The sequence below is a fragment of the Eutrema salsugineum genome, unplaced genomic scaffold (assembly GCF_000478725.1).
Source record: "Eutrema salsugineum unplaced genomic scaffold, Eutsalg1_0 scaffold_6, whole genome shotgun sequence".
NCBI classification, from domain to species: Eukaryota; Viridiplantae; Streptophyta; class Magnoliopsida; order Brassicales; family Brassicaceae; genus Eutrema; species Eutrema salsugineum.
In genome coordinates this window covers 7,648,486-7,661,278 of record NW_006256547.1, presented here as the reverse complement: position 1 = coordinate 7,661,278, position 12,793 = coordinate 7,648,486, and the positions used below count along the sequence as shown (strand labels likewise).

At 37.5% G+C, this 12,793-nt stretch overlaps 4 protein-coding genes across 8 annotated transcripts; 2 read left to right on the top strand and 2 right to left on the bottom strand.

The window, feature by feature from the left end:
• The first annotated feature begins 3,647 nt into the window (after nt 1-3,647).
• On the top strand, nt 3,648-5,512 carry LOC18012663 (F-box protein SKIP28). Of its 5 annotated transcripts, none has more exons than XM_024151163.1 (4): nt 3,648-4,084; nt 4,248-4,484; nt 4,581-4,851; nt 5,198-5,512. In XM_024151163.1, exons 1-4 carry the CDS (start codon nt 3,755-3,757, stop codon nt 5,215-5,217), a joined length of 858 nt encoding a protein of 285 aa, XP_024006931.1. In that variant the 5' UTR covers nt 3,648-3,754; the 3' UTR covers nt 5,218-5,512. The 5 variants fall into 5 exon arrangements, with proteins under 5 accessions (XP_024006931.1, XP_024006929.1, XP_024006930.1 ...); XM_024151161.1 differs by having other exon boundaries at nt 4,575-4,851; XM_024151162.1 differs by having other exon boundaries at nt 4,575-4,851; nt 4,949-5,385.
• Nucleotides 5,007-7,767, bottom strand: LOC18012513 (glucan endo-1,3-beta-glucosidase 3). The gene is made up of 4 exons (XM_006395805.2): nt 7,590-7,767; nt 5,605-6,858; nt 5,470-5,497; nt 5,007-5,365 (listed from the first exon to the last, which is right to left on the bottom strand). Exons 1-4 carry the CDS (start codon nt 7,693-7,695, stop codon nt 5,203-5,205), a joined length of 1,551 nt encoding a protein of 516 aa, XP_006395867.1. The 5' UTR covers nt 7,696-7,767; the 3' UTR covers nt 5,007-5,202.
• A 1,856-nt stretch (nt 7,768-9,623) lies between these two features.
• On the top strand, nt 9,624-10,853 carry LOC18012512 (putative ribosome biogenesis protein slx9-like). The gene is made up of 5 exons (XM_024151766.1): nt 9,624-9,773; nt 9,877-9,935; nt 10,043-10,092; nt 10,284-10,432; nt 10,517-10,853. The coding sequence occupies exons 1-5, from the start codon at nt 9,754-9,756 to the stop codon at nt 10,707-10,709; spliced, it is 471 nt and encodes a 156-aa protein (XP_024007534.1). The 5' UTR covers nt 9,624-9,753; the 3' UTR covers nt 10,710-10,853.
• On the bottom strand, nt 10,775-12,695 carry LOC18012280 (plant UBX domain-containing protein 2). The gene is made up of 3 exons (XM_006395803.2): nt 11,666-12,695; nt 11,278-11,556; nt 10,775-11,183 (listed from the first exon to the last, which is right to left on the bottom strand). The coding sequence occupies exons 1-3, from the start codon at nt 12,554-12,556 to the stop codon at nt 10,950-10,952; spliced, it is 1,404 nt and encodes a 467-aa protein (XP_006395865.1). The 5' UTR covers nt 12,557-12,695; the 3' UTR covers nt 10,775-10,949.
• Nucleotides 12,696-12,793: the final 98 nt, after the last annotated feature.

Genomic DNA, 12,793 nt, shown 5'->3' with positions numbered 1-12,793 from the left:
CTAGTATGCCACCAGTGGGGGGAATCTAGCAATATATTTAATGTAGTTATTTTAAGATAGCTAGGTGACTGATTCAGAGCATAGAAAGGAATTAATTTCTAAAAGAAAAGGAAATCGAGGACTTCATGGAAATAAGCTTAAATGAGTGTGGGCAATTTCGAAATCGGATAATGAAGTTAATGGGGGAAAAGATAAGGAATTTTTGCATTTATTCAATCAAAATTTACAAATATTTAAAATGTTAATGGGGAAAGTGCATCCAATCCACGCCTTCCTTAAGTACTATATCCGCCCCTTCATTGCCTCTAATCATTTTGTCTGATACGTGATGAATTCACGGATTATTTTTAGCCTTTTAGGCTATAAGTAAGTATAAGACCAATATAGTTTCATATTACGGAGCTGTATACTTGGTTCTGTATTTTTAATGATTCCAAACAAATACAGTGAATTAAGTACATTAGCTTTAAAATGTGGTTGCACAAAACAAAATAATTAATAGTTCAAAATGTTGGAGAATAAGTAACATTAGGACAAAACCTGCCAAGTTCTGAGTACTCGTATCGAACAATATTGTTCACAATTTTCTTGGCAACTTAATATAGGTGACAATTGTTTTATATTGCATCACATATGCCCGATATATTGGAGATAAGGATCGGAGAATCCCGTGTACAATGGAATTCTTCGACGTTTTGCAGTTACGTATTCGGTGTTAAGGCTAATTAATGGTGGACATAAACTTGTAATAAAACTTGACCAAAAATAAACCTTACTATTCGAATGGGACCAACCAAAAGTTCGGAGATTCTTTGGAGATTCGCCTACCTTCTTTATTTTGCGATCGTGGGTTGGTGTTTTCATCTGCCGTACCAAAAGTATTTCGTTAGAGAAAATATTTAGTCACGCAACAATTAATAAACACCATTCATCTTTCAAATTTCTCCAAAATCTTTGATTCATTTATTGGCATCATCATGATCATGAAATTCATTTTGTTTACGTCTTGTTGTCGAGTACATAAATTTTCAACATTTTCATACAAAAATTGTAATGGTCTAATTATGTGGAATTAACGAGACAATCTATCAAATTAGTTCGAACATATGTTCTGAAGGTTAAGATGATACATATCCAAATTAGTTGATGGAAAATCTATGTATGTTTCAGTTCACAAGAGTACACGTTAAGATATCACCTTTTCCCATTCAATTGATAGAAAATACAATTAGTTTTGATCTCTTATGTTCAAATAACAACTGAGTATATACTAGATTGTATGGCATAACCAATTGATGATAAGTAGAGTGACCGATTGCATTTCCATATTAAAATTATGTTCCACATTTTTACTATATATATATATATATATATATATATATATAACGTGTAAATGATAACTTGTACAAGTTTCTTATTTAAATTTTAAACTTTTTGCATAGTATAGGATTAGCATGTTGATAGGAGACTAACAATTTGAAAATAATTTCTTATGGTAATAGACCAACCATGCTTTTTAAGTAGACATAAAATTCCACACTATGGTATTCTTTTGGAAAGCGCAAATGCTTTAGGTTAATTATAATGACAATAGACATATAGTGGGGATGTAGCGGACTTGTTGTTTACACGCATACTCGTTTTTTGTTTACGTTTCGTTTGTGATATACGCTTATTAATAATCTTCCAGATGATGTTTAATAATATTTATTTGGCCTTTTGAAGAGTGTTGGTTAAGAATGTGATGGAGGGTAAGTAACAATTTCTGTTGTCTTCTTTTAGAAGACGGCTATTGACATTATCTTCTGTGAGGAGGGTCCCTTCTGATTTAGTCACCTTTTCAAAAACACAATGAAATGAAATACATAATGATGATTCTAATTAATGACTGGCTTTAACTTTGTAGAGATTCGTGGCGAGATTGGCTCAAAATCGACTACACTCTGCAAAGGAAAATGAAAATTAGATGGGAACATAAAGATGGTCCACATGTGAACATTTATTCCTATGACGTTCCCTTTTGTACCAAAAGCACTCTCTATTTAACTAACCATCTTTGACATCCTTTTTTTTTTGTCTTAACCAACAAACTCGATCAAATTATTTTTGAGAAGAAATAATGATGTTTTAGCCGTGGTGTTGATTAAAACCAGTATGTTAATGTTGACAAACAAACCAAAATAAAAGAAACTGACTAATAATGAATGAAAAAAGTTGGTTTGAGGGTTCGCGATTTTGGATGGGAGTATTGGATTTTCTTGTTGCTTTTTACTCAAAAGTTAAACTTTCAGGTCAACTGAAAAAGTCAAAAGGATAATTAACCACCTATAATCATATCCAACGTTCGAACGCCGTGAATTATGGCAGCACAAAATGATTATTGTTTAAAGGCGTGGTTTGTTCTTGAAAAACCAAAAATTGTCATGCATATGTTTTTTTAGTAGTCTACAGAAATTATATATCAGGAAAATAATTTAAAACTCAACTGTTAATGGTATAGATGATTCACCACTCAAATCCAAATCACTATAATTTTCTGTTATTAACCAAAAAAACATTTCATCGATAACACAAATTTTGTATATTAATTGAAATTTTACATTAAAACATCTCCATCAAAAGTTTGTGAGGGATTCTTGGCCCATTATAAAGCTATGAACCACCTCTTCGCTAAGAACCTGAAAAAAGGAGTTCATAAACGATGTATTTGATTCTGATTGAGAAGGGTTTATTATTATTTTTTTTAATCAAAATTCATTCCCTTTCTTTGAATAAAAAAAAAATACTTAAATCTCATTGCTGGAGATAGTCTTAGTTTCTTTTGCTAAAACATCTACTACACTAAGCAGTTCTTTACACCAACATAAACTTAAATTGTGTGTACTTTAGGTTGAGCTACGCTGATGATGTCTTTGATAAACAGAGCCAGAAAATGATGTTTCCATCCATCCATATTACTTTGCTAAGGAAATAGATTCTTGCAAAAGATGAAACGCTGACTTCGAGTCTCCCCATAACGTTACCCAAGTAATACCCAAAGCATATATAGTGAGAAGATGCCCTTAGGCTATGAATTAGAGCAAGGTAATCTAGTTCTCTCCTGCCTTTACCAATGTGGTCAGCGGTGGACCTAGCTTGATAGAAGGTGGAACTAGTGCCCCATATATACAACATGTTTGCTTTATAATGTAAGTTCAATGTATAATTTGATAAAATTTATATATAATGTAAGTTTGTGCCCCATCTGTTTTTGGATCCTGTACCAAAGGCTATTGATTTGAGGGCTTCGATGCTTCAGCAAAGCAACATAGGTTACTATCACCTTTTGTTTAGAGCTTCTTGCAATGTAATTGGCGCTTTGTATCGATCGAATAGTTGTGGATTGTATGTAAGTTTATAGCATATTCCAACCTAGACTTTATGGTATGCAAACTTTAAAAAAAAAAAACATTTTTTAATTTTCTTATAGACAAACTTCACCACTATCGATCGCGTTTGTCGTCGTTGCCATTTGTAAATGAATTTTAATTGGGCTTTAGGCCCAGTACATTCTAAATCCACAAGGTATGAGCTCAGAGTAAACCAGCCCAAAAGATCTCGGCGAGCAGATAATATTCAAACTTTTTGGTTCTTCTTTTGGTAACATCTGCGAGTGGCATTGCTTCATCGCTTGGAGGATAAGAAAAAAAAGAGAAGAAAACAAAAATTAGAAGAAGAGAAACGAAAATTGAGAAACTGGCAAATCTCTGATAATATGAAGACGGAGGAGAAAGAAGAAGAAGAGCAATGGCGATCAGTTCACGAGGTTTTACTGATTGTTCTTCCTTATCTTCATTCTCTGTTTGAGCTTCTCTCTATGACTCGCGTTTCACGGTCGCTCAGAGACGCGATCAGAGATGAAACCGCGTTATGGACAAACGTCGTTGTTGAACCACCGTTGAGTTCTCGTTTGACCGATGAGACTCTATGGGAAATCACTTCGAAATCCGCCGGGAAATTGAAGACTCTGATTCTCCGGCAATGTCTTAGGGTCACCGACAAGGGGCTTCGACGTGTAATTGACGCGAATCCTCTTATCAGAACGGTATTGTGTTAGTTTCTTCCCGAAAAAATTGGATTGGCTCATAATGAAACCTTATAAGTTTAGATTTATCTGGAATTGGGATTTTGCTGATTTCTTCTGGAAAATTCTCCTTACTTGTCTGAAGAAATTGATCTGCTTCTCTGACTGATCTTTCTTTTCTCAGATAATTGTGCCGGGATGCACTGAATTAACCCCTGAAGGAATCATGGGATGTGTTGAGAGCTTGACGAAGAACAATCACAAAGTGGAGACACTTCACATTAATGGCGTCTATGGCCTCACCAAACACCATCTCTCAGCACTTTCGACTTACCTTCCTCAAGAAGGAGCAATCGACGTCGAGGTCTGTCCCAGATGCGACGAAGTCAGGATGATTCCGGCTTGCTCAAGAGGATCATGTGTAAGTAAATTTGAAGATTCAAGAGAGAGAGAGATAAGTGGAATGTTTTTAGACTCTAATACTAACATCATGTATTTTTCTTGGTTGAAGAACCAGAGGCAAACGAACGAACGCAAGTGCAGGGGATGCTGGTTTTGCATCCCTAGATGCGTCGAGTGCTCAGTGTGCCTCGGACCAGACACTGAGGTACAGGAAGCAGCGTGCGGTGGCGACTCACTGTGTCTTGAATGTTGGCTTGTGCTTCCCAAGTGCAGGTTCTGTAATAAACCCTACTGCACAAGTCACAGCAGCCTGCGACATGAGATTGCAACCACTGATGCTACGGCTCGGCCTGTATTTGAATGCCAAGCTTGTTACTATAGGGCAGGTACAAACCCATATGACGCTTTCGACTATCAAATCTAAAACACTTGTTGTTCTTTGTTCATGTTGTATAAAAAAAGCTTGGATTATGAAATATTCAGAGACATTGATGGAGTAGTAAATAAAAAAGAAAGAATCAAGCTTTCAACACAGGAATTAGTTACAAACATCGATGATCCTGAAGCTGAACACTACAGGCTACCCTTAATGAACTCCTTGTCAAAGGAGATGATCAACAAAACTGGGTAGACACAGAGAGAACAAACCCACCAGAGCTCTTTTGTCTCAAGTGTTGCAAGAAAGAAGTTATAATTAAGAAGCAAGAATTGAGAGTTGTTCTTCTTTTTCAGAGTTTCTACAAGAATACTAAGGCAATGATCAGTAGAAGGGAGAGGAGTGTTAAGTCAGTGAATGAAGCGTGAGGGTGATAGTACTGTGGGATGCAGCCAGAGGTTGTGGAGTTTGCTGAAGGGGCCAATGCCGTGGTGTTGTTTCCAAGTGTCTGATTGCTTTTCGCACTGCAAAATGTAGAGAAAGTCAGATACAAAAGCAGTGAGGTTGATTCATTCGAATATCAAAAAGTATGAATCTTTTGTAAGAAGAAGAAGAAGAAGAAAGTTACCTTCCAGGGAAAACACACGTTCCTCGACCTGCAGAGAGGAAAGAAATCAGAAGAACACAAATCCATTTTCAGAAACAGAGCAACATGTATTCTCTTTGCAAAGAAGTGAATGACTATGCTGAGAGGTTCACATACTTGGATCAGTGGTGGTGACTGTAGCAACTCCTTTGAAATCACAGCTTCCTGAAGCTTTCCCCATCTTCTGGTAATAAGCATTAAACGCATAAGTAGAATGCGCAACCACATCGTCCGGTTCATAACACGCCTCACCCTGCATTAGCGCAGAGCAATCGACTTTCCCTGGACCACAAGCCCAATCAAGAGCCGCCTGAAGCATCTTCTTATCAACTTTCTCCTTCGCTATACAAAACGTCTGGTTCGTAGTATCATTTGCCAGAATCGCACCAGCACCTGCCAAACGCAATGTGTAAACCGGAGTCCCGTTCGTATGAAACAGCCCCCAGTTCTTCTCAGATACCGGTCCAGGCCTCGTATCCTCATTGTAAAGCTCGTAGATGTAAGTGGTAACCGCGGTTCCTGGATGTTTCGGCGTTCCAGTCTTGTTGATCACGTGCTGGATCAAGTTGCTATTGTAAGTGTTTGCGTTCTCTACCGTTGCATCGTGTTCTTTAGCATCTCCCTTCGATGGCCAACCCGATTCCGTGACCACAATAGGAATGTTGGTGAAGTTGAGATAGGACATTGCGAAGTAAGCCGCGTCTACGATCGCATCAAAGACGTTCGTGTAATGTAACAACGTGTTGGCATCCACAGCTTCTTTGTTGGCTTGGAGAGGCTGGAAAAGCGCGTAATCAAGCGGTATAACGCCATTAGACTGAACGTAGTCGAAGTAAGGGTAAACGTTGAGCATCAATGGCGATCCCGTGGACTGTAGGAATTTGAGGAGAGGGACAATGACTGGATCCCAAGTCTTGTTGAAGAAAGCTTGAGAAGGAGGGAAAGAATCAAGAATGATGGTTGAGGAATGTGGAGTCGATACTTTGATCTGACGGTCGAGATTGGCCGTGATGAGAGCGGATTGGATGTATTTGAGGGCCGAGACGAGGACGGAAGCTGCATTTGGGAGTGTGGTAAGGACCTCTGATCCAACCGCTATCGTGGTAATGTTGGTCGCGGGGTAATAAGCGGCTACGTTTCTAGTGACCCAATTGGCTGCGGTTGCGTTTGATTGGCTGATGCCGAGAAGCTGGTCGTTTGGGACAGAGATGATCACTTGAATGCCGGTGTGAGCAAACGCGAGGAGCATTGAGCGGTCTGCGTCGTAGAGTCGGACGCGGTTTATGTTCTGTGATTTGAGGAGTGTTACTACTTGTGTTGGACTTGGCATGTTTGTGACTTCTGTGCCGATATTCACACCGATTAAAGAATCTGACATGTATATATTAAACAAACAAAGAAAAAAACGAACATTAATAGCATGTATATATTAACGAAATCATGTTTCAGTAGAATTCGCATGAAAATCAGACACTTGGTCGGTCCACAATAAACATTTAAAATCAAAAATGCTAATGCAAAGAGTCAAAAGGTTTCTCCAAATATGTGGAAACACTAAAGAGGAGGTATTGGCTGATGTCGGAAAGTCGAAACAACCCTTGGCAAGAAGGGTATGGATTCAACTAGCTCAAAGGGTAGTTTGGTCCAGTTATAAATTCTCAGATTGCAGAGTACTGGGAGCATATGAGCTGGGATGCAATACCTTGAGATTCTCAGTCACATTGAAAAGATGGGAAGACTAATAAGAGATTTAAATAAAGTACCCATCTTTTTTTTGGGGGAAAAGTTAATCCTTGATGAAATGAAGAATACCTAGAATCTCGAATTGAAAAAAAAAAAGAAATATACTGAAAAAGCCAGAAATTCTCACCCTTTCTTGCATTAGGTAGAAAGTGAACTTATTAACCAAGATTTACAAAATGAAGTGAGCATTTGACAGCACGTTTCTAATTAGAAAGTATAAACAGACATTGTATAACAGAGAGATCTCTTCCAGCGAACGAACACACAAAGAAACAGACAAACAAGAAACTTAGAAAAATCAACAAATGGGTTTTAGGTTGATTTGAAGGTTCATAAGAAGGAATTTCAGAAATTTTTACCTTGGGAGAGAGCAGAACTTGCAAAGAGGAAAAGGAAAAGGAGAAGAAGGGCAGCCATTGATGGAGCTTCAAATCTTGGAGATGCTTTGATTTGCTTCTGAAGCATAAAGACAAGACAAGTCTCGAGGTTCTCTGAAGTAACCCACGAGAACAAAATCCAACCAAGACAAATAATATATATATATATAAAAGTATATAGAGAAAAAGAAAAGAGAGAGAGAAAGAATCGGTTCGCTTCAAAAGATTTATATATAACTGAAGCCTAAAGGTGGGTTTCTGAGTTTTGGTTTTTTTAATTTGCTGAAAAAGATGTAATGCGTACGAAAAGAGAATAATAATTTATACTCCATTTCGGTGGAGAAAAATGCTTTTATTTGTCGTCTAAAAAACTATACTTATAAATAACCTTTTTAGTTATAAAAAAAAAGAAATCATCTTTTTAATAAATGTTCTAGGATTCTATATTTTTCTTCAAATTTATTTAAATAAATAATTTCATGTTTTGTGTTTTTTTTTTGCTGTGTTTTAGTTTTTTATGACTTCTTTATTAGCAAGGCATAAACCTTTTTTTTCTTAAAGCTTTCTCTAATTTTTTTCCTTAATCTTATCTTGTCAGCCCAAATCTCATTTCCAGCCAATGGCCGTGAGCTTTCAAAACCATAGCATTAGTCCGGTTTGTATTTATATTTAAATTTTTGCGTTTTTTATCTTATTTGAGGTTTAGATATTTGATATGTTTTTTTTGTAATTGTCGTTGGATTAGATTCTACATTTATATGGTGAATGTCAATAATTTTAAATATAGTTTAGGACTGAGGTAGAAAGAAGTTTTAAGGTTTAATGGTTTTGTTTACCAAATACTCTGGCCGAGTATCTAGAGATAATTCGACAGATAAAAAAATGGTGATTTAGCAAAATGTGGGTATGTCACTAACGGTGGTGCACTTTTAGGCCGTGAAAGAGGTTTGAAGATTGCTAAGCTTGTCTGGATCTCAATTGTCAAATTTAAGGAAGTCTCTTCAATATTGCCTATCTTCCACTTGTTTATGGTTTTGTTGTGTTTGGTCCTGAGCTTCTTGTGGCGGAGAATATGTGTTATAGAGGATTGCTTTACCTTGATTTTGACTCGTGGTTTCAAAAGATTTTTGGTCTTTTTCAGAACAATAAACAATATAATAAGTTCGTGTTAGCGTTTCAACTATCAATATGTTTCGACAAGTAGATGTTCAATTAGTCCACCAATTACTTTCTACATGTATTTTCGTTTTCTGTTGTAGTTCGTCTTAACTTCCGAGATAGTGTCTTATGTTCCTTCAGCTTTGTCTGCGGAAGAGTTTTGATCTGTGGACGTGTGTGTAATTCCATGGTTAAATAAATGAAAAAAAAAAAGACTTCTGCTGTAGTGGCAGTGAATCACAGTTAATTCAGTTCAACGGTCATCTATGCAAATTTTTTTCTATAAAATGGTTGTTTCTTTTAATTTTGTGTCTTCACTCTTTATTATACTCCACGAGTAATCATTCTTCTTTTCTGTTTTAAAAGTAATATATGAGAGATTCCTATATCATTTACAGGCTGGAATTTTTTTGTTGCTTTTGTCAGTCTTTCTCTTTTATGGTTTTCTCTTTTTTTTATTTGTTGTTGTTATTTCCTCTTGCCATTTCGGGTCTTAATAAGGTTCGTATCTCTAAATTTTTGATATCAAACAAATAAAATACAATTTATATTCAACAATCTATATCACTCGACTTCGTTTTTTATATATTGTCTTATGCTAACTGATAGATATTGTTTTTGTTACTCGAACCAAATTGACGTCAGATAGAAAGAAAATAAAGTTTACTGTTTAGTGTTTAGTATTTAGTATTGTCCGAAAACAATGATATATGGAATATCAATATTTAACTCATTTGATTGTGTGACTTGTGTCCTTTTCCTTTGGGCTCATAATGGGTTGGGAGATATAAGTCTGGGTAGGCCCAACATTACGGTTATACTAATAAATTCCAGTATCCGGGTCGGGTTAAAAGATCCGAACTTACAAGGATTCAAAATCCACTCTCTCTCTGTGTTCAGCTAAAACCCTAAAAACTGATTCGATCAGCATTCGCCATTAACCCGAGTTTGAAGTCGTTGAAGATTCAAGACACTCTGATCTTTCAGAATGGGCAAACCGAGCAAAGGGTTTGGGTTTCATTCTCTTGTTCAAACGATGTATCATCTGGGCCCTGATTATGGGATTTGATTTACTGATGCCAAGCTTCTGGCGTTTTTGTTTCACTTTCAGATCGGAAGCAGCTTCTAAATCTGATAAGAAATTTGAGAAGAAGCTTCAATTTTACACAAGTAAGCATTGGTAGTCTCGAATTTGAAGAAATATCTCATAGATAATCAGATTGCAATTTGTGTTTATGTCTTAAAACTATCTAATACTTTTGTGTTTGTTAATGCAGAGGTCAAAGACACACTTACTTCTTTGTCTGTCCAAAAGGAGATTGGGAAGGTAAACACTTCGGAAAAAAAAAAAGACATCTTTTATAGAAAATCTTCATTATATATCCCATTGCAGAATGTTCCTCTACTGCAATCTGAAGCTGATTCGACTATGGAGTGTTTAGCTAATTTTACAGCTTTGAGCTCTGTTTTTGCCATATGATTTGCTAATGAGTGAAATTCTAATTACGGTTTGATCAGAAGAAGAAAATTCGCAGCCGTCAAAAGAAACTGAAGGCTTATGATCTCTCAACCCTATCGGAGTTTCTTCCCGAGTTTAATGCTTCGCAGAAGTCAGCTCTTCCTGCACCCGACTTGAAGATGAACTGCAAAAGACGACAAGAGCTCGTGTATGTCTCCATTTCATTTATGGTTAAACTTTCGTTGTTGCGATTTGCATCTGAAAGTAATGTATTGTTTGTGTCTGTGTATAGATTGACGGAAGGGGATAGATTGAACAAGGTTCTAGACCATCCAGCTTTCCAAGCAGATCCAATGGGTTCGATATTTCAGCACTTGCAGAGTCAACAGCCACCGGTTGAGGAGAAACCGAAGAAGAAGACTAACATAAACGGAAGCAAGAAAAGGAATCGGAAGAAGGGAAAGGCTGTATCCATGGAAATGTGATTTTGAGTAATAGACACAAGTCACTAATGTTTTGTTTTGTTGTTATAGTAAGAAGAAGGAAAAAAAAAAGAACAATATTTTGGACATGATGAATCTTCAAATTTGATTGTTATTAGTGCAAAAAATTACACAAATTTTTCGTAACCCCTATATAATGTGCTCAAATCACAAACTCGGAATATTATTCAATCACACCATATTTTATGGTTTCAAGCCAAATCTTCTGTGGAACACAAATGATCATGAGAGTGGTTCGCTGATCTCCAGGAGTTCATTGCAGAGACCTGTGTAGACAAGAGAGTCAGTTTCGATCGGTCTAAACTTGATGAGCGCTGATGGCACAAGTTCTTCATCCTCTAGGGTTCTTGATTTCTGTCCTGGGGCTGGAGTATGTGGAATCACTCGCCGTTTAACCAGCACAGGATCCAAAAGCTCGAACTGCAAACTCGGTTCTTTCAAAGCAGAGCTCACAAACTGAGAGGAAAACAAAAACCATAATAGAAAATTCAAAAGTTGTGTCTTAACCAGATTTGTGTGCCATTTAAAGAGATGTAATTCATATTCTAACCTCGTAGAGAGCAATGGTTGGTTCCCATGGAGCAAACACGCCTTGAAGCACAACTCCATCAGGAAACTGCACTCTTATCAAACTTCTTTTGTATCTCTTTCTAGCCGCTTTCGCTTGTTTCTCCCTAAAAGATCTCGGGATCAAAAGCTGTGACTCCGCAATCTTTTTCCTCCTCAAATCCGCTTCTCGCTTTATTTCATCCGCCGTGAGGCTATAGAACGAATCAGGTACTTCTATTCTCGATGCTACGTTTTCAGAAACCGAGAAGAACACACGGATCTAAACCAAGACACAAAAACAAAACACTCTAAGAACTAAGTCACAAAACTAACAAGCTATCGTAAGATCAAGAAATCACCAGAAAATGTCACAAAGCAGAGAACTTTACCTCTCTATCGATCTTCTTTGGAGCCACTGGTTCCTCTGCTACACTTACCTGAGGTGAAGATCCTGAAATCTCAATCTTTCTGTTTTCTAAAATTCCGACAACTTTCTTGATCAATTGAGTTTGTTCTTCTCCAGGAACTTCCATAACCGCCCATATCTCTTCATTTTCCTCTTTCAATTCGAACCCAACAAGCTCAAGAAGCTCAACGCCTCCAGCAACATCACCAATGGCTTCCTTAATCTTAGCATTGCTCATTCTAACCCTCCTAAACTTGCCATTCTCAGGCTCTTTCACTATGTTCTTAAGCAACCTAAGCAAAACATCAATCGAGCTCTCTGTTGGTTTCCCAGAGAGATACAAAACCACAAGCTTCTCCATTTCGGATTTGTCGTCGTCGTTTCCAATCTTCTCAGATGCAGATTCGTCTCCATTGGTGTTCCCGAGACAGCTCTCTACGTGGACGGAGACTTCTTCCTCTGATTTGAAATGATTACCACAGATCGGACACTCGAACACGTTGAGAGAATATCCGTTTTGAGATCTGTTCGAAGACGTGATCAACGCGCCGTACGGGTCGAACCCGTCTTGTGGCGGAGGACGAACCGGGTTAGGATCCGGATTTGTCGTTGACCCGGAGGATATGGGTTTCTCAGGCAACGGAGCTAGAGAGGAGCCAATCGGTGGAGGAGGAGAAGGAGAAGGTTTGGTGGGTCTAGGAGTCGGATTCGGATTCGGAGCTTGGGGAGGGTTAAACCGGTTTTGAATCGGGTTAACGGGTCCAGAAGAAGAAGAAGATCCGAGAACTCTACCTGAGCCTTTGAATTTGCCTGAGGAAGAAGAGAGATTGACTTTCTTCATGAATCCTTTTAGCTTATCTTTAACGTCATCCATCTTCTTGTCCGTAATCTCAAAAGCTACAACCTCTAAGAATCTGTCTGAGAAATAACTTCAATCAAATTCTGAGATTTAGAAAGATTGAATTATTTAAGAAGGAATCAGACAAATGATCTTGCTCAGCTCTGGTCGTCGAAACTTATTGTTTTGTTCTGTTTTTGCTTCTTTTCATATTTAAAAACCTCCCCAAGAAGAAAACGTGACCTTGCTGCGCCATAATATTACTGGGCCGGT